The sequence below is a fragment of the Coffea arabica genome, chromosome 6c, assembly GCF_036785885.1.
Source record: "Coffea arabica cultivar ET-39 chromosome 6c, Coffea Arabica ET-39 HiFi, whole genome shotgun sequence".
NCBI classification, from domain to species: Eukaryota; Viridiplantae; Streptophyta; class Magnoliopsida; order Gentianales; family Rubiaceae; genus Coffea; species Coffea arabica.
The window spans coordinates 4,244,606-4,265,820 of record NC_092320.1 but is presented as its reverse complement, the minus strand read 5'-3'; the positions used below and the strand labels follow the sequence as shown (position 1 = coordinate 4,265,820).

At 36.5% G+C, this 21,215-nt stretch overlaps 1 protein-coding gene and 1 pseudogene across 7 annotated transcripts; both read right to left on the bottom strand.

Annotated features, from left to right (window-relative positions):
* Positions 1 to 1,781: 1,781 nt before the first annotated feature.
* LOC113695518 (uncharacterized) lies at positions 1,782 to 2,800 on the bottom strand (annotated as a pseudogene).
* A 1,266-nt stretch (positions 2,801 to 4,066) lies between these two features.
* LOC113696175 (protein PTST homolog 3, chloroplastic) lies at positions 4,067 to 13,411 on the bottom strand. Of its 7 annotated transcripts, none has more exons than XR_003449696.2 (14): positions 12,971 to 13,411; positions 12,729 to 12,848; positions 11,562 to 11,704; positions 11,242 to 11,463; positions 10,705 to 10,909; positions 10,189 to 10,252; positions 10,030 to 10,080; positions 9,855 to 9,908; positions 9,419 to 9,538; positions 8,245 to 8,369; positions 7,808 to 7,859; positions 6,810 to 6,944; positions 5,901 to 6,114; positions 4,067 to 5,690 (listed from the first exon to the last, which is right to left on the bottom strand). XR_003449696.2 is itself a non-coding variant. In XM_027215550.2 (13 exons), the coding sequence occupies exons 1-12, from the start codon at positions 13,123 to 13,125 to the stop codon at positions 6,846 to 6,848; spliced, it is 1,410 nt and encodes a 469-aa protein (XP_027071351.2). In that variant the 5' UTR covers positions 13,126 to 13,411; the 3' UTR covers positions 5,743 to 6,114; positions 6,810 to 6,845. The 7 variants fall into 7 exon arrangements, 3 of the variants coding, with proteins under 3 accessions (XP_027071351.2, XP_071908295.1, XP_071908296.1); XR_011815676.1 differs by having other exon boundaries at positions 5,901 to 6,104; XR_011815677.1 differs by having other exon boundaries at positions 9,855 to 9,902.
* Positions 13,412 to 21,215: the final 7,804 nt, after the last annotated feature.

The window sequence follows — 21,215 nt, the reverse complement described above, 5'->3', positions numbered from 1 at the left end:
TATAATAAATAAATAAATGTGCGACTATTCGGATCTTCCTCCATTTCTGTTCTGTGTACCGAATCTCGGACAATTATCATCGCCGCTATCAGTCTCAACTCCGCCTTCTAGTATTTCTTTTCTCTGCTGTCATCATAGTTTTGACCTTTTTCGTTTTCAAAATTTTCACCATACCCATGTTTTGCTTCTTTACAAGGGTCTAAATTTATGGGATTTTTCATAGCGATGGCTGATGATAATGGTAGATTGTTATTAATCTTGTTAGGTAGGATGAGTTTTACCTACCAAAAAAAGGTACTAGTATATTATTGTTATTAGTTTTGTCGTGTAGGACGAGTTTTTTCCTTTAAAAGAAATTATTTTTTTTTAAAGATAAGTTAATTAATTTGATGCGCCCACAAATTTCTTAAAACTTCACGTCATCTACCTATTAAAAACACTTTGATCTTAAGTTCATTTGTCGACGGCTTCAATATGATCTTGGTGGATTTAAAATGTTTTGATTTTGTCCCAAGATCCGGTTTAAAGTAGATTACTGGGAAAATAATTCTGGGACCCATGAGTCGACTGTCAAATTCTTTGCTTTTCCTTCCCTTTGTGCAATCTAGTGATTGGACTACATGCAGTAATGACTGTACCCGAGTTGCCATTTCATGGTTGACAATTCTGTCACTACCCCTTCGAGCATTCTTGGTAGGTTACCTCGCCTGTTTACCACCCCTTCTTCCCAAGAAAGTCGATCACAATTGTCACTCTTTTTGACTTTTCTGTGCCATCAATAGTCAATAGTGGAGTCGAGCGCATGCAAATTGCAAATTTGGCACTTGCAGCGGAATCTGGTGTGGAAGTCAAATCGGATCAGACGCGTTAATCTTAAAGGGAAGAAGAAGATAATTACAGCTAGTGGATGATATTTACGGTGTCCATCAGAGTTAGGACTGTTAATGAGTCGGGTCGGGCCAGTCCAAACTCACCCTGCTCGCCTGGAAAAAAAATCGGTTTGGAGTTACATTGAACTTGGGCCTAAATATTAGGTGTGGTTCAACCTTTAGAGTAGTTGAACATGAGGCTAGGTATTAGGTGTGAACTGAGTTTGGATTTTATTAAATTCAAATCCGATATAGGTCCAATCCTTAATATACATCTATATATATAGTTTTTTTATAATATATTTATATTTTGATATATATATATATATATATATATATATAAAGTTAATGTGTTATACTTATGAGTTATGTGTCAAATTGAGGATGTTTGAAAATGTATTGAGTGTTGATCATATTTTATTAGTATTATTTTTCATGAACTTTGAACTTATTCGATTCATTATTGTTAGAAAACTTTTAATTTATATACTTTTTAATGAATTGTTACTTATTTGTATACAGTCTTAATGATCACAACAAATACACGCAATGCAAAAGAGTATGAGCATTTGATTGGAGACCACGTGAACTAACGAGGATGTGAATATGCTTGTCAGTTTTTGATGAATGATAATTATGCAAAATTTGAATTTGAAATTTAATTTGTGTACATGAATCCAACGACAATAGTGTATACATTGTCAGTATATATCAGATTTACACATTTTAATATGTAATATACAAAGATGTGAATATGTTTGGTTGAGACTTAAACCTAACACATTAGGCAGGATTACGGATTAATTTAAAACTTTTTTTTTTTTTTTTTTTGCATCTGTGGCTTACCGGCCACGAGTTATTTTGATAGCATTGGAATATTTAGGTATTAATCCTTTTCACTGATGACATTGCTTAGGTGGAATCGCGTAATAATTTATTTCAAAAGATAAGTAGTTCCAAGATGGTCAGCATCATAGAGATCATCTCCTTATTAAGTATCACTAACCCGATTAAAGACTTGCGTATTCAGCCTAAATAGACCCACGTCACGTGTAATTCATGTTTCAAGTGATTAACTATGAATATTCATTGTACGCACACAGAAATCACATTTAACATTTTTGTCACATGAATCACAGCCCAGCTGAAGTCCAAGTGCAGCATGGACAAGAAACAATATGTCATGATTCCACTACCCAGGATTCCATGAGGATTCCTTAATCCAGGATTTCCCTGTTGATGAGAAGTTGCTGACAGTGTAAGAAAATCAAAATTTTTCCCGTGACCAAAAAGCTATAAAGCTTTTATAGAGTAGCTACCTCAAATAATGCCGGCAATATACTCTGCAGAGTCAAAAGCGCAAGCCCGATGGTACCTGTGACAGCATGAGGACTGCCAGAAACACACGTACATCGACTATAATACACTACTGTTTTAGAAAGAAAATCATACAAGATACTGGCTGTCCGGGAGAAGGTTGTGCTATTCAAATCCAAGCATACCTTTCAAAGATAGGTTTATCTGAAGTGAGTAGAGATGTTATTCCACCTGCGGCATCGAGAGCAAAGAAGATAAACATCCCTCCAAGAAGTTTAGGATGCAAGTCTTTGGTTTTGGCCTTCTCCTCCTGATAAATTTTCGAGGTGATCTTAGACTTGTCCAAACATTACAGTTGGAAGAAAAAATTTACTAGCACAAATAAGTAAGGCAGTAATTTCCTGTTCTTGCCACATCATCAGACACTCGGATTCGGAAACCAAGGTAAGTTCCATACCCACCCATAGCAAAAAGCACAACAGCCTACAAAATGGCAGGAAAAATTTCGGGACAGATGTTCATTCATCTTTAGTTACTGTTGTTGGATTCTCTGCTGGTCTAATAGATGATAAAACAATGCAGGGACGAAGCAGGAGAAAAAAGTAATGTGCCATATTACCAGGGTGACCCCAGTGCACGAGCTAGTCTGGAAGGTTCCAAGACTTAACGAGCTCAACAGAAGGTTCAAAAAGAGACCTCACGGTTGCAGCTGAGAAGAGTGAAATGAAAGAAACTTGAAAGAAAGAGTGAAATGAAAGACCACAGGGAAGGAGCTCAGAAGTGTTTTCTTTAAACCGACGGTTGTCGGGAAATTGTTATTTCACAAAATAAAAGGAAAATCGTTCAAAACGTCCCTCACATTTTACAAGATGATTTTTTTCGTCTCTCACTTTTAAAAATATAATTTTACGTCCCTTACGAATTCACATTAACCAAATTTGATCTCTACCTAGGTTTCCGACTAGGTTTTTACCGGAATTCACCACGTGACTTGTACGTGATCATTTTTTAAAGGCAAAATTGTCAAATCAAATTTTTACATAATCTGATTAATAGTCCCTCACATTTCACAAAATGAACTTTTTCATCCCTAACATTTTATAAAATGAATTGTTTTGTTCCTCACATTTCAAAAATTGAATTTTTACATTCCTCACATTTTTCAAAATGAATTTTTTCATTCCTCACATTTTTTCAAAAAATAAGGATTTAAAACTAATAATTTTGTTTGAAACCCATGTATATATTTATATGATTTCACCATTTGAACTTATTCAATATTTGTGATCTTTCTTTTTTAGTAATAATTTATTTATTGAGTTGTATAATAAGATCATCTAATTAATGGATCCTAACTCAAATTCTATAATTATGCTAATAAATTTCAGTTTAAATCTGAAATTTCTACTCGACACTTTTAAGACCAACAGTTGAATTACTTGCCTTGTGATTGTTTTAAAATTTAAAAGTGCCAAAGAAGATCACAACTTCTATTCCGTCGGATTAGTCCCATTAAACATTGATGGGATGCAGTTTTGGTTTTGCGACTATCCTAGAACACAAGAACCATAAACATTGTACACGATCACTTCCAGGCATTTTACTCAACCCTGCTGCCATTAGTCCTTGATTCGGATAAGTGTAACTGACCCTCTTGGCAAACTGTACCCCAAAGTGTTTCAGTTCTTTTGAGCAGTATTCTCTAATCTAAAACCACCTTTCCCGGCAATTGTTTGATTTATGACATAAAGAATAAACCAATCATCCGATCCTTAACCATGGGAATGATTCTTGAGAAAAGCTTACTCTATAATTTCAGATTAGAGACCTAGAGTCTCATCAACCACATCCATTTTAGGAGAAATTCAACATACCGGGGAAAAAACAAAACCACCAAAAAGGAGGTTAATCTGTATTCCAACTTTGATTTCTCAAGGACAATGTGTAATACAGTGATAACGAGAAAATTTTCAGTTCAATTAGCATTATGAGAAGAGTATAGAGCAAATTGGTGAATCAAGAAAGAAGAGAACAGCCGAGTGCCAACTACCAAGATAGTTTAGTAGCTAAAGTTGAGGATTCAGGAAGTCCTGGGTTCAAATCTCCTCTCTTAAATCTCACCCTTGCCCTGCTGGGGAAAAAAAAAATACCAAGATAGTTCTTCTACCTCTTCACAGCAGCTAGCGCATACACAGATTCAAAATGTGGAATGCCTGATCTCAGGAAGGGTAGGTAACAAAAGCATACCTCCAGGAAGAGCAGCTACAAATAGCAAAGGCAAAGGAGAAAAGGAGTAAACGACAGTCTCGGTATTGGCCTCCTCCATTTCGTAATCTTCTGTATCTTCAACTGAATCATCACTAGTTTCAGAAATCTGGTTATTGGCGGCCACATGGAGGCCAGAGAGGACCCTTTTCCTAGAAGTTACAAACGAGGAATATCTCCTTGATTCAGAGGGATATAGACAGGAAGTGGAAGATAAGGGGAAGAGGGAAAATGGAACAGAAGGCAGAAACGAAGCGGGAGATTGTGAAGATAAAGCAAGAGAAGAGGCAGCAGCATTCACCGCAGCCACTGCCATTGTGGAAAAACGAAGCACAGTTCTGAATACTATCCTAAGAGAAGGTAAAACGTGACTTATCGCTACGGGCCTACGGCATACGGGAAACTTCTATGCTGCCGGCTGGTGCTGGGTTAGTAAAAGAGCGAGGGATTGGAAAGCCATCGATGGGTTGGAGGGGGGAAAAGGGAAAATGGGTTTTGAGGAATCCGAAGGAGGAAGAAGAAGAAGAAGAAGAAGAAGAAGAAGAAGAATCAGTGAAGCAGAGGCTGAAACAACCGTAATTATGTTTTTATTTTTCTTGGTTTTGATTATATTGGTTAAAAAGATTAAGTTTCTTTGTCCGGTTAATCGATTAATTAATTTAATGTGATCCGAGTTGAATTGTCTGAGAATTTGATTTATTAAGGGACACTTGGCGAGATTCTATAGAGTGGGACAGAATGTGAGACAGGATGTGGTACAGAAAAACCGTTGCGGTTCTCAAACCATTGGCCTTTGATCCAATAGTCAAGGAAAGCTTCTTTCTCTCCCGTGTATTGTATTAGATCAAAGGTTGTGATTCCCTTTTCTTGTTTTTTAAAAATTCAGAGAGTACAGTAATGTACTTATCTCGTCTAATGATTCAGACCCAACCTTACACAAGCTTCTTTAGTCTCCTCATCTCCAATGACATCTTTAAACTCTCCTTCCCTTGTAACATTTAGCATGAAATTTAATTATCATCGAAATTTCAATCCCTACATAAGCCACTTTAGACTCCCTCTCCTCCATAACATTTAGCATGAAGTTTAATTATAATAGAAATTTCGATATCTTATTTCTCCAGCCTGCTAAGTTTAAAAATGATCCTTTGGGCATAACCTGTTCTCACGTAGTTTACAACCGATTCTTCTTTCAGGATTTCCCCAAACTTTACGGTTGATCTCCGGTCGTGTTTGCACCTACACCAGGAATATTTAGAAGCAGGACAAAAATCAAATGCTGCACAGGAAATCATACTGGCACAAGGGCCACGAAGCAAAATTTTATTCGTGCTATACAATCTCAGCCACAGAGTACCAAGAAACAGAAATTTATTCACAGAAGTTTTTTTTTTAATTTCGTGTTTAAAAAGAATAATCTCATCAGCTAGTTCTAATCCGTCTACAAACCTTAATTATAAATGTACTCTTCAGCAGCAGCAGCAGCACTAACGTAATTCAGAGCTACAGAGACATCTGAACCCCCTTCCTACGATGCAAAATCTGAATCCATCCAGTTCAGAAGTGCATCGATTTCGCATGATTACTACACGTTTAGCGGAAATCCGCTGCAGGGCAGCAGAATCTGGGTGGCAAGCGGGGGCAAAATGATACCTGACATTCTCTGAAGGTCAAAACAAACAAACAAACAAACGTTTCACCAGTAGTGCCATGCTGCATGAATTTAAAGCAACTACAGATAACAAAGTGGTAACAAGAAAAAGGAGACAAACAACTGCAACAGTTCATTCCAAATTGAAAATTACAACAAATTCCCTTTGCATTCTGAACATAGTGGTTTGACAAACAAAACCAAAACGATGATTGGCTTGGAACAACTATTTTGCAGTATCTCTTTTTCATCATATAACCAAAAAAATGAATCTAAAACAAGTTTCAAAATGTACATAATTTCAGAGAACATGAATTTCCTATACAGGTGCATGTCCTGGTGTATGATATGTACTGGTAAGTCCCAAAATTTCAGGTTGGCAGATCATGGGTCAGTTTTTCTTTCTTTCTTTCTTTTTTTTGACCTTTTTCTTCTGTTTTAGAAAAGGTTTTTGGGGATATTATTGAAAGGATCAGTCTCACAACCACCACCTTCATGCCTGCTCCCTGTGCATAATTACATATGCATACACACTTGTAAAACCCGTATGTGTGCAGGTATATTATCGTACGCCTGTCAGGCCTCATTGACGTAATGATTTGCATCTTGTAAGTAGATGCCATAAGTATGAGCTCCCAGACACATGGTCTTAATGACATTAGCCATAACACAAATCATATGCAAATTAATAACTGAAGTGATAATACCTTAGGTATGTACATCAAAAAAGTATATTGCTTTTATCATCTAACAACTCGAAGTATGTTGTTATGCAAGGTGTCCCTGGTAACTGAGTCCCTCTGAGGATCAACTGTCCAATGGCCATCCACAATGAACTTTATCTGCATGAATACTACATCATAAATAAAAGAAGAAACAAAAACGAAATCTATTACATCAAAAGAGAACTATTCGAAACAGTGTAACACACAAAACATATATCATTCAGTTAAGAAAAATTAAGCACCAATATAAACAGGAAATCTCAGTACACAAATTTAACAGCACCAAAATCCTAGAGGAACTGGAATAAGGTTTACGAAGTTGGCTGAATTTTTAGGATGTTGTTTCCGTCTTGTTTCCTCAGTGTAAAATGGCATGCACTAATTGAGTTTACCTGTCAGGAAGGACACTACAGAGTCTGGGGTAGATTAAAACTTCAGTATCACTTAGAACAGAAGATTTAATATGTTGAGTACATCATCTAAAACAACAAAAGGAAGATCTTAGGGAAGTTTTATTAGCTAATCCACCTGCGGTGCTATTCACTTTTTCTGAATTTCAAAAATTTCTCTTACTGTATTCACCCACACTGATACCATAACCACAACTACAAAAATATCTCTGAGGCAATTCCTCTCAAAGTGCTTTTTAATTGATTGCACTTATTACAGAATTGTACAACATACAGTTTGATCTACATGAAAATCAAATGTTGGAAGACAAGACAAAACCATTTAAACAACATGCCAAAGTTCAATTATGTAACAGCATTCCAAGAGGACTAAAAGAGCATTATAGCAGCAAAAAGTTCAATTAAAAATAATTAATCATTTGATCTTTCTGGGCCAAATTTTGAACGCATAGCCATTGATGGACTAGATTTCACTTCTAAATTTCAATTTAAATGCAACATTTATCCAATTTTTCACAAATGAAAAAGAAGAGAAATCTCCATTGGATACTGGAGGATATAAATCCAAACCTCATAAACCCCAGGATAAAGCCACAATACTGATCTCCAAAGTCGAGATTTCCTGCAAAATTCATTTTTATCACTTATTCTTGTTTCTGACACTACTTCAAGCAAAAAGGATATTCAAGAAGAAACCACTGTCAACCATCCATTAAGAAGATAAGAGATTCTCTTAATGCACCATGTCAGAAAGGATGTGCAAAATGTTAGAGGGCACAACACATGAAAACTTGCTAGTACTTTTTTCCCTTAATTTTTTTCTTTAAATCACAACATCTTATCACTCATTAACACATTCAGCTTTTCCTTCCATTGCCACGGTATACTCCCATAAAATGAAGTGATAGAGCAACTTTAGCATTGCATCAAATCTAGCACATAACATGATAAAAAAGTAAACATAAAACATCCAAAACCAGGTTTAGAAGCAGAAAAACTAAGTCAACCGTGATCCATTTGGGTCTGAGAGGCTGGAAGATGGCTGTGAATCCATTTTAATCTTCTGATGCCAACCATTGAAGCTACCGGCCACCTCAACAACTTCACCCTCTCCCCAGTACTGAATTTCAACCTACCAGATAAAGAAATAAAAGAATTGCACTTGATGGCAGACGAAGACTAGAAAGGGAAAAGCTTCAATGTTTAAGCTACTGCACTTTATAGGATGCTAAACGAAGCATGCACAGAAGTCAAAGTATGTCAAATTGCATAGGCCTTCACTAGCTTAAGAGAAAAAGAAGACACTGGAATTGCACTAGCAGTGAAATCAAAAAACTGCAAGCACCTTTTTTCCCATTAAAGTTCAAGTCTTTCAAATACAATGTGAAAACATACTAAAGCTTTGCAGTTCAGTCAACCAAACAAGAATGATGTAGGCAGGCAGACTGTTGTTTGAAAGTTAACATGGTTTCATTCACCCAAGATGAAATTTTGTACATTTTTCAGCTGTAAGACATAATAATAGTTATGAAAGGTGATCCTTTCCACAAACAACTCAAGCCCTTCTAGTCACCCAAACCAGACAACCCAAACTGTTCGTGCACAGCAGAAATCAGCTATAAAATGTTTTCTGCAGTCCACCATGTGTTCCACTGTCCCACCAACAAGCAGATTAATCACAAAATACCACTCTCTCAATTGAAATTGCGTGTCCTACTTTTCTTTTCTTGGCAAACCAATCATGCCCTAACTTGCCTTGATTGAAAAGTTACCACTAAACTTAAGGGCCCGCATGTATTCACTTCTCTCTTTGAACTATTATATTGCCTGAAGTCTTTCTTAATGTCCTTGACACCAATATATATTATCCATTTTGAAATGGACTATATTATAAATGCCACTAACTTTCAAAAATAGTATGACCATGTAAAACTGATGTAACCTGATACACAGCAGTAGTTTTGGGGTAAAAAAAGTGCAAATCTAGAACACAAAAATGAAGACAAGTTCCAACAACCTTCTTAATTTCAAAAAATAAATATAGTATAAAGTACCAATTGTGAAAGCCCCACCTATATCTGGGCTTCAATGTAGAGTTCATACCGGACTTCACAAACCACCAAATGACAATGACCTTAAGTATTGGGAAGACAAGCACAAGACAGGGAAAAGTGAACTTGCCTCCTTCAGTTCTGAAAGGCTCTCTTCAGCAGCCTGCAGTTCGGCATCTTTTTCCAGGATAAGTTTTTGGGCTTTAATAATCTCTTTGTCTGCCTTAGTCTGCAAAATAGACAGAGCAACCTGACAGCAAACATGAAAAGAAATTAGACCAGACAAACGTTCAGTGGATAAATTAACTCTCTAAACCACACATAATATTCATCTTTTGCAAGGCAGAAAACTCGTATTAAAGTGACCAATAATCATTCTAATTAACTTGCTTTCTCCTACCATCAACCTCTGAGTACAACCAACATTTGGTGTATCAAGAAAGAAGGTTTAGTAGTTAATCCCTTGCCAAGCAAGCAACAGAATATCAACAATTTAGACTTTTTCATCAACGAGATGCCACACTAGATTTTTTACGGAGTGATTAATTAATAGGTAAAAACATCACCTTTTCTTTCTCAATCTCTTCCTTCAACTGGGTCAGTTCCAACTCCTTCTGATGCTAACAGCAGAAAAAAATCACGCTCTACTCATTCAATTATATATACACAAGGAAAATGAAAAGGTGGAAAGCAAAGTTCAGAACTAGATAGGCAAAAACAAGGTGCAAAATAAAGTATTACCAGAATGAACTTTAGATGATTAATTTCAGCTTGATTCCCCAAGTTTTGGGCCTGGTTGAACATGAAACAAAAAGTCCAGGGAGTAAAATTAAGTAATTGCAGATATTTCACTTTTGCTATGTTAGAAAGAACTAATTTCAAGAAAAAGATAATAATGACCTCAATTTCTTGATCCTCTTTAAAGTCAATAATATTCGCCTCTTCACTTGAATGACTATCAATCCTGCTCAACAACCCAATTTCCAGGCAGTATATTATGGGCCAAAAAGAAAGAGGAAATAACAGTTTTCAAGACAACTTTTGCATTTCATTTAGCCAGCAGTTAAAGAATAAAGTTATGAAGAGTAAGCATCAAGAGTAACATGACTAAGGAAGAAACCCTAAAAGTCATGTAGAAAAAGGAAAGTAAAAGAGAGCGAGAAGAAGGTTATACATTATTTTTTCTGTATCTCTCTTATTTATGCTCAACTTTCCAGATCATGGGATTGGAGCAATTTGATGAATGGGAAAACTTAGTGCTAGAATTTTGTTACTGAAAAATATACCTAACGAACATTCATCATAAATCGTTCAAAGATAAATAACAGCAAGAACCACCAAAGATAAAATAAATTCAGCATTGAAAGAAAATAAAATGTCTATTTTTCAATTTCAAGCATCATACAAAATGCAAACCTTGAGGAACTAGTTTCCAATACTCTGTGTTCAACCTGATGAGAGGATGATGCCATGTTTCCATTCACTGTATCAGCACTATTGAGCACAGGATCATTCTGCTGCCCAAGAACTGAAATCGAGTTCGATTCAATAGCATATGGTGATTGAGCAATTGCTGTGGAATCTTGTGAAGTTCTTTCATTCAGAATGTCAAATCCACTGTCTGTCAATCAAAGTGCAAAATTACTCGAATATTCTGCTAGGCAGGATAAACAACAGTTTAGAGAACCCTCCTTCATAAGCAGAACTCAGAATGAAACTTTATCCAAGAATTTTCATATTTTGAAGATTACATTTTAATTATGTGTTGAAAAAATTACTGGGAGCAGTCACATTGGACTTAGCCTGCAACATGTACATCCACATCACCAGCACACTTTATTATTCAGCCCACATGTTTTAGTATCAAAAGAGGAATTAAGAGTTAAGAATCTCAAAAAGCAGTATATTTTTTCATGCCTTTTGGTCATTAGTCATTTGAAAGAAAAGTTTTACCTTCAACGTCATCCAATTCTCCATCCTGGATAAATTTGGCCACCTTGTCCTGCATCGATGGATAAATTGAAGATTCTGGACTACAAGAATCATCTTTGTCTGAATCGAGCCCTGTATTAGTTTGAGCATCTTCAACTAAGCTTTTTTCATGCTCTTTTATTTCGTTAGCTTCACTCAACAAGGAAGTATCCTCACATGAGTCTTTGACTTTCTCATGATGACCTTTTGAAACAGTTTCAATGTATGAGTTTGCATATCAGAACTTCGATTAGTTGACAGAATTCAATATCGAGACTATCAATATATTCCCATTGACATACCTTCACCGCCACTAGGGATATGCTGCCCTCCTGTCAATTTTTCCTCTGTGATAGAAATGTTGATTTGCATTTCTGCTGATCTTGTTAGGAGCTCTCTTATAAATTTATATCCTCTTCGTCTAACAATATTTGCAAGGTCCTGCCTAGAAAAAAAAGGGATAATGAAAGGACAAAAGCCAACATAGTCAGAAAAATCTCTTTATTTTGAAAATATATGCACTGACAATATGTTGCATACACAAAGTTTTCTCCATATTAAGCTGCTCCTGAATATCTAATTTCTGTTTATCATCAGCGAAAACATGACTTGTTCCAAACATTCTAAGCTCAGAAGACCACATCACATGATGATTCTATCATTCAAAATTCATTCATTTCTTGTCCGATTCAACTTCAAAAGAGAATATCCGGCACCCTTCTCAAATTCACAATCAGTTCAATTTTTGTGAAGACCAAGCTGAGAACTTGAAAGCAAAAACAGATTGTTATCTTGCCTTTGCTATCTAGCAGCTGTATTTCTGATATGCCACCTGTTGAAGAAGTGGAAAGAAAATTTTGTTTTAAAAAATGCAACTCTCTTGCATTCATGTCTTGCAGTTGTAAAATAGATGGTATTGTGTGGTAGCCGCTACTTTGTGTCAAATTCATTAATAACCAACGTGAAGAATTCAACCTCTTTATCACAGCTTCAATGATTTTCTAAGATCCACTCCTTAATAATAACCAACATAGCCTAAAGCTCATAATCAGCCTGACTTCAATTCCCATTTCTCCATTTTTTTTTATATAGATATTGTTGGGGCGGGGAAGGGTGCCAGGCCTGGAAGTGGATTTGCAATCCCTCAATGTTGACAGGTCTTCTTGCCATCCTTTCTTAGCAGAATCATATACAGAAATTAAAAAAATTATTCAATTGACTGTATGTGAGAACTCTATCCCAATAACATACAATAATAAGACACCCCAGAAAATGAAAATGGTAGTATGACAGCTGCCAATAAAAGAGAATCTTTAAAGAAATACACGTTAATCGCCAATGCCACGAACATGGAATGATCGAGACTTGTCTAGTAGGAAATGCTACCACGAAAAACGAAAGCAAAACTGAAGCAACTAAATATTAATAACCAAGAAAAAAGAATAGTAGTGATACAGAGAAGCATATACCTTCCATGCTCTGAGAGCTGTTTCATGGAGGGAACATGATCGTGAGGGAGGCCAACAGCGGATAAGAATTCTCTAATATCGTTGTAAAGATCCTCATTGCTTTTCACCCTTCTGCTGCCCCTAATTCACCACCAAAAAAGATTCAGATTTTTCCACACAAATAACCAATCCCAAGCACCAAAATCTGAGCAAGCACAAGAGTTCAAAAGGGTTAAATCACGGATAAAGGAAGAAAATGAAACCTGGGTTTCTTGGATACAGAGGCCCAAGTTCTCAAGCGGTTCCGGTGGGGGTAAGCGGGGAGGTAGTTGTGGTTGGGAAGGGATGAAAGTTTATAGGAAGTGAGGGAATGGAAGACTGGGGGAAAGCGGCTACACAGTGCAGACATTGCTAGCATAGAGAACCGGCAAGTGAATCCCGAAAAACGGATTTTTGCAGCATTGGAAATTGAAGCCTTTTGGGTTACCACTACTAGCACTAGTTAGGAATTAGTAGTAACATTTAAGGAATCAAGGACCCCTCTTGTCTCGTAGTAAGCTGTAGTAGGAACCAAAAGGCTATCTTTCTGCCCCTCTGGATGAATAAGCGCTACACTGGTAGAAAGCTGTAGCAGGCGGACGGGAGGGCGCTCTGCTCCCTAATCCTCGTCATGTCATGGAATCAAATCAGCTCTCTGCCTGCTTGCAAAGCCAGACTCAAATCGGTTTCTTTTCTTGATTGCATTTATTTTTTGGACCATGGGCTGAAGGGTGGAAAGGTCAGGGCCCATAATAGTTTGAAGGAGATGATGGAGCCCAGAAGCTCTCTCACCTATTTAGACCAACACTAATTTTCTTTACTTATCTGGGGTTTGGGCTATAGTGCCGTCTGCAGCAGCCTTATATCTTCAGGGTTGGCCCTTATCAGAGAGATTTGGATTTGCAGCTCATTAACTGTAGCAGTTGAGTAGCCACTAGGCCCACTACTCATTCGGCAATCGGCATTCTTAGTGGTGGTCCGATCATTTTATTTTTTTACTATTTTTTATTTTTTTTGGCAGAAAAATCACAGAAAAACGTTTAGAAGAAAATCAAAGGAAATATTACCAAAATCAACCTGATATTCGTTCCTTGCGTGCAACAAATATTCTTGACCTCGATGATATCTCTCACCGCAGCTGAACAAATGGCATCTCTTGCTTGTGCAAGTAAAATTTGCCTAAATGTATGGTTACACAAGAAAAACGGAAACTTCACCGAGCTATTTTAGTATAGTGCCATTGACCTCTTTCCCTGTTGTCGTCGTTTACATGTCATCCAAGAATTGCCCAACACCCATTTGGCTGCACTTAATTAATTGCACTAGAGCTTAAAATTTTCTCCGTTAAACTCCGTTTGGATTTCCCATATTTTGAACAACAAATTTTTCACATACAATACTACAGTAATATATAAATAAAAAATAACTCTAAAAACACTACATCTATGCAGTATATAAAAACCAACTCTAACTATATAAAATAAATTAAAAAATTAAACGTACATCATTTTCTTCTTCTATCTATTACTCCCACCAACCACCCCTTCCCTCCTCCTCTGTCTTCTCTCACTCTCTTTTTCCGCCTCTTCTCCTCTCCTCCTTCTCCTTTCCCTTCCCTTTCTCTCCACAACCTCCCGACACTTCCCCCTTCCGCTCCCCGAATTGTCCACAACTAGATCAGGGAAGGGAGGGGCGGGGTTGTGGCGGAAAAAGGAAGGAAAAGAGGAAAAGAGAGGATGAAGGAGAAGGAGGGGAGGTCCGGAGGTGGCGGTGGTGAGTGCTAATGTTAAATTTTAAAAAATATACTAAAAAGTTTTTAAATTTAAAAATATCTCAAAATATATTTCAAAAATATCGCGAAAAAATATACAGTAAAATTTTTTTATATACATTACTATAATAAAATATTTTAAAAAGATAAAAAAATATCTAATTCAAACGGAGTCCACAAACCCAACCTCCCTCCCCCCAAAAAAAAAACAAAAGCTGACAGGACCCCACAAAAGCGGGTGAGGGAATAAAAGTCAACCGAGGAAGCATTTGTAGTTGCAGATCAATTTGAAAAACATGCATAATCAAGAAATGTCGGAAAATCAAGCAAGAAGACAATTTATTAATATGGAGGAAATTGCAGTACTCAAGTCAAAGTATCATCAATAAGTAAACTACTTTTAATATATCTAGGCTTAGCCAATATGGAGTTTACGTATGTGCACACGCATTAACTGCATTGATACCGTAGAACTCGTCTGCTTCTGGAATTACATCAGGGGCTAATGCTCACTTTCAACATTCAGAAATGAGAGTGCTGAGTATGTATACGTACGAGATCGTAGTGATCTGGAATAAATTGGTAACTCTGGATCAGTATTGTAAACTGCAAATTAAGCGTTACTTTTTTTTTTTTTTTTTCAAAACGGCAACATTTCATTCATGAACTAAACCAGATTACAACTTTTGGAGCAACTGCCCCTATTATCCGCCTGAACCAATTCAAGCAACCACGCTGGGAAGTCTGACTTCCATTCAGCAGTTTCTTCCAGATTTATAGCAAACGCAAATTAAGCGTTACTTAAAAATGAAAATTTTAAGGTGCAATTTGACAATAACATTTATCAATGACTTTAGGATGTAAAATATCCCAAATAAAAGTTCAAGCCCTAGTTTGGGATTTAGGAGATTTGGGCAGAAAAGAAAGCCAGTCTTTCTTTGTTTGGCAGTTTTCGGTAGCGTAGAAAAGAAAAGAAATGGAATGGCTGGAGGGATGGATGGTACCGCCGCAGTGGGCAAAATTTTTCCGCCCAAATTAGGTGGGAAAGAAATCAGGAAAGCTGCAGGAAGCTGGCTGACTCTTTTGAAAATACCCTTCATGTTATTAATAAGCCCTTGAAGAAAAATCACAAATATCCATTCTCTTCTCCAGGCAAGAGGAGGAGGAGTAAATGTGACATATGAGGAGCTTGCACAGTGAGCGTGGGCTGTTTTCGTGTGGAATCTTCTTTCTAGGCTTTTATAATTTAGAAAGGCTGGATCTGGTTCAGTTTTCCTCATAGTTTTGCTACCTACATCTTTGAAAAGTGACTGCCCCCAGTCAAGGCACACACTTAACCATGGACTTTAATCCCTAGCTATACCTAATTGCCTATATGAAGTAAATTTGGACGGTCATCAAAGATGTATAATTGGGTAGGGACGCTCACTGTTCTGAATTACTTCCAGTTGGATAACGCAATCATATATACCCAATTAACGTAGAACTAATATATGAATAGAGCGAATAAAAATTAGGCATGCATTTTGCACGTATACGTATGAGGTGCTTGGCTGACTAAAGATCATGATTTGCATGCATGCAGGCATCCCCATCTCATCTCTTTACTATAGCTTTCACTTTGCTTGCTTGTTCACTCAATTTATGGAGGATTTGGGACACCGCCATGCACCCACCTCACTGCTCAGTATGAGCATGCAAAAGGGAGGTTTTCCTTTTCCTTCCTAACCTCTTAATTAATACCCAAGTTGTTTCCGTATATTATTACATCATTCAACAACCATGTGGTCTTGGACCAGTCCATTTCATAAATATGTTGTTTCTTCTCCTTTCTCCCCACGTGGAGCAATATCTATCTATGTGTAGGTCCTTCAAATTATTGGAATTGAGTAACAAGTTTCCTTTTCAGCTAGAACAGTTCTTTGGACCCTGATCAGTTACGCACATTTAGGGATCACACACACAGAAATTTGGACATAACAAGAATGACAATACAATTTCATCATATAGCGATAGTCCATGCAACTTTCTTTCTTTCTTTTTTTAACATATTATAGGAACCAACATCTCATGGGATAATTAAGAGGGTCCTAAGTGCTCACTTCATATGCTTAAGTATAGCCCTAGCCAGTTTGTGTGTGTGTGGTTGACTTGCAGGAAAGATTATCCGTTCCATGCAGCTGGCACAGCTATCGTGTATACCCAATTATTGAATTATATATTGATCCCACTTGGTCCCGTCTTGCTGTGAACGAGCAGATTGATGTATTGCTACACCTAAGAATATGCCAGGCTAATCGGTCTAGAGATGCTATCGAGCTCGAGTAGCACCATACTCGAGCTCGAGCTCGATCAAAATTTGTGCTACTCGAGCTCGAGCTCGAGTTCGATCGAGTAAAAAAATTTGGACTCGAGCTCGACTCGATGAAATAAAACTAAACTCGAACTCGACTCGTTTGAACTCGAGTAAGCTCGAGTAAATATCAAGCCCGAGCTACTCGAGCTCGAGCTCGAGTTTTGAAATAAATCTATAATTTTTTTAAAAATATATAATATATAGTATAATATAAATATATAATATAAATAAAATATGAAAGCTCGATCAAGCTCGACGAACACTCGAGTATTTATTTCTTGAGCTCGAATTCGACTCGTTAAATTTAATGTTGTGGATTTGAAAGAATTGGATTCTTATGCATGCACAAGGATAGAGGGTTCGACTCGTTTGTCAAAAGTTGTGCTATGTAGAAATACTTTTTCAAAAATTAAAAAATAAAAAAAGAGAGAAATCAAACTATCACTATACCAATCCGTTATCAACAAAGTTTGGTACACAATTAAACTCAAAAGGACGAATAATGTTAAGAGTAACACGCAATATAGTAGTTAGGTAAGGCAACATTAGTATGCGTGTGTCAATCGCATACCGTATTAAAATGAAGCCATGGCCATCTTAATCATTGGCAACGACTACTACATGGTGGTTAGGGAAATTCAACCACCCTATGGTAGCCTCTTCTCCTTATTCTTCTTTTTCTTGAAAAAATAAAACACTTTCTCAACGTTGATCTTTCATAAACTTCTGTTGATTGGACACGAGGAGGGGTACAGTTTGAAATGCCAATGAATTTTGGTTGGTGGTTGTTCTCCTTAAATAGAGTAATGAAAGGTCTAATTCTTTTTTCTTCTTCTTCTAAATGTCGTAATGAAGTACACGCTACAGAGCCCATCATCGTCTATCTGTAGCTCATCAATGTAGATTTGACGCAGTTGATGATCATTTATTTATGTTCAAACGTTTTAGACAAAATCAAATTGGACACCTAATTGTTCGTCGTCAAGTTAATGGAGTTTTTACAGTTTCTTGGATCAGGGCTTCAAAATCTACAATTCTTTGTGTTCGCCATCATACAAGCAGTTGATACTGCTGATCACAGCATTATCTCCCAGGTGTTAGAGTGAAAGGACAACTAACCTTGCGCACAAGACTTCAATGATCACCTACGTATACCCCGTTTTAATTAAAATATCATTACGAAGGAAAAATAATTAATAAATGTTTCTTCTTCCCGAAGCATCTTGACTGCAATTGAATCCGGTGAACTGAATTGAGTCATTGACGACAAGAGAGATTGATAACAAAACAACGTAGTACTCCCGTTTGTTGAGTCTACGCATGGACGGACGAGAAATTTTATTTGGGGCTTCCTACCAATTGCTATCAATTACTACTTGGAACGGTCGGTTCAAAACTAGTAAGAGAACTCCATTTGAGCACACAGAGTAGAATTCAATTGGATAAGTGAATCTTTGTATGTCTAAATGACATTGGATGTTCAAATAAAACTTTTTCACTGATTTTGAATTGACTACTAAACATGTCCAATAGTTTATTCGGATGGAAATAAAATTTTCTTATAAGACGTGACGTTTTAGTGCGGATGAGCTCTCTCTCTGGTTACCCAAAAAAAAAAAATAATAATATCGGGGAACCATTTTCCTCTCCTTCAAGGTTCCAAATTAAAGGTTCGCCTTTGGTGTGGTCGCAGGAAACAAGTCGAGGTCAATGGCAAACAGGAAAAGGAAGGAAAATAGTGCGCACAAGGGACCAATTCACAACCATAATGACCTTAACAAAAATATATATATGAGTATTAATTACAACAATGACCGTAGATGGGGTCTTTCTTTTGTCTTAAGTTTGCATTATCCGGGTCGTACTTTGTTAGGAATAGATGTAGACGATGACAATTGATAAAAAAAAAGGAAAGAATCGTACTTTGCTCGTAACCTATAAATGGTTTAAGATTAGTGTAGGATCACGGTCGACTTCAGAGTTTATCTAAAAGTGATTTATGCAGGCAATTATTGAGTTCTTTTGCATATAGATAAATTCTCGATTCCAAATTACCTTCTATTTCTTTACCTATTAGTCTTGTTTTATGTAAAGGTATAGAAAAATGATGGTCCATTTAAGCCTGTGAATTGGTCCTATGTCCTTTATTTTTTTTGGTAACTAATTGGTCCAGTCCATTTGTCTAGTTTGTCTGTCTACCTAATAGTTTCTTACAACTTCCTTAAAAGAAATGGAGGAAACGCTGGTGTCCCATATACAGATGACTTGCTACTTACTACACAAATATTCACTTCGTCTACATACGCTTCGTCTATTCCCATATCAAGCGCCAACCATTTCAAATATAGTGAAGTCAGATACTTACAGCTTCCAGAATTAAATTTAAAGGCATATGATTCATGCTTTTATCCAATTGGGTTGATGCTTAGCCATGAAATAGGTTGACCCATTTTAACCATTGGAATTGCCCGATTGACAAGAAAGGGATCTTAAAGTCTTCTTTGCCGTCGGGTTCAGGGTTTTAATTTTGTGTCCAACAGATGGGGTGGGAAAGGTGTAGGAAGGGGTGGAAAGGTTAAAAAATTTGACCCATTTTAATTTGAATAATTACGATTCAACTTTATTGGTTAAGTTTCTTTAGTTATGTCTTTGACCAAGAAAGGCAAATTAAGTGTGAATGTTTTTTACTACACGCTACGCGCAAAATTAGTAGCTAATGTGTTTGGCCAGTAGATTATTATTTAGAATAATTACTGTGGCCCTTTTTTTTTTTTTTTTTTGTTGCTTCTGCAGCCCAAATCTGAGCAGCGGTGGGTTCAAATACGATCTTTTTGAACCAAAATGACGTGCAAAATGTTCCAAGTCAGCTGTTTTTCCGACCAATTAAGTCATTGAGTAGAACGAACGAATATTACACTAGAACCGTTCTCTGTGGCCAACATTTCACTTTGAAACCAGAACTCGCGATCATTTCAGTTTAACACATAAAGCTCTCGAATTCTTCCCCTTTTATCAGTGCAGCACGAAAATAATAAATCAACTACATTTAACACATGCCAGGTGAAAATTTTTCTCATCAAGTTCTTCGGAGTTGGAAAAGTTTCCGGAAGCAAAAAAAAGGCAAGTGAAGCGATCAAGTTGTGAATCAAAATTTTGAGAAACATGTGATTAAATATAAGTAGGAACTTAGTTGAAACCAATTCTTTTAGCAGATTAGTGGCCGAAACCAGGTGGCTGGGTCAGATACATCACCATTTAGCAGCTAGCTGTATGCCTGTATCTGGACCTGGACGTACAAAATCCAACTTACACGAATCCTGCGATGGGAGAAAAAAGGATGGTTTGATCACCCGACTCTACCAGTGCATTAATAAGATGCAGCTACTGATGATAGCCCGAATTCTAATACTTACAAAGTACAAAAAATTTGAAAAATTTTTAGGTTTTTCTTCAACCTCGAGAGCTTCCTCATATTGTGTGATTTGATTTTTTGGGGTTGCGCCAGGCACAAAGATTTGATTACAACCTTGACACGTTATCTGGTTAATGTTCAGCTGGAATCAAATACTACTAGCATAGCAGTCAAACAATAGTATAATATTCAGGGATGTGGACGAGTTTCACAATTGTTGTGCATGAAGAGTGGAAGCATGCATATAATAAAATAGAAGGTAGGAATTGACAATTTAATTGCATCTCTTGTTTACCGGTCATTGGTCTTGGTCTGCACAGTACATCCGGTCCTCCTAATAAATATATTAATGCTACAATACGCATGTCAAATACACCAAATTATTTATAGGGCTAAATCTTCTTGAATTTAATCTTTGGTTGCGCTTTGGCCCGCCTGAAGTCGTTAAATAAGCACTTTGCCTCCTTGTTTGATATTTTAAGACAACAGTATCCTTGCTATTTTATTTTGTTTATTCATTTCTTTGTTTTTTCTTTTTTATTACTTTCTTTAATTTTTTTTCTTTTTTTTTTCTTTGTCACTGTTTTGTTTCACTTTCCTATTAGTTGTACCGCATAAACAACTAGTATATATGCCTGTCATGATCAAATAGTGTATATTACTAGCTATCTGATTGTTTAAAAGGATATTGGCAAACTAGAACTTTAAATTACTTAAAGTATCTCTCAAAAAATAAAGTAACTAATATAATGTATAGTTGATTAACCACCATGTTATTATGATTTATATTTGCTACTGTTGTTAGATCGCATGGATTTTATGATCATTATTATTACTTCTAATAACAAAAGGTCAAAAAAGATAGAAATAGATAAAGAAAAAGACAAGCACAAAAAGGGCAAAAAAAGGAGGAAAAAAAAAGAAATAAAA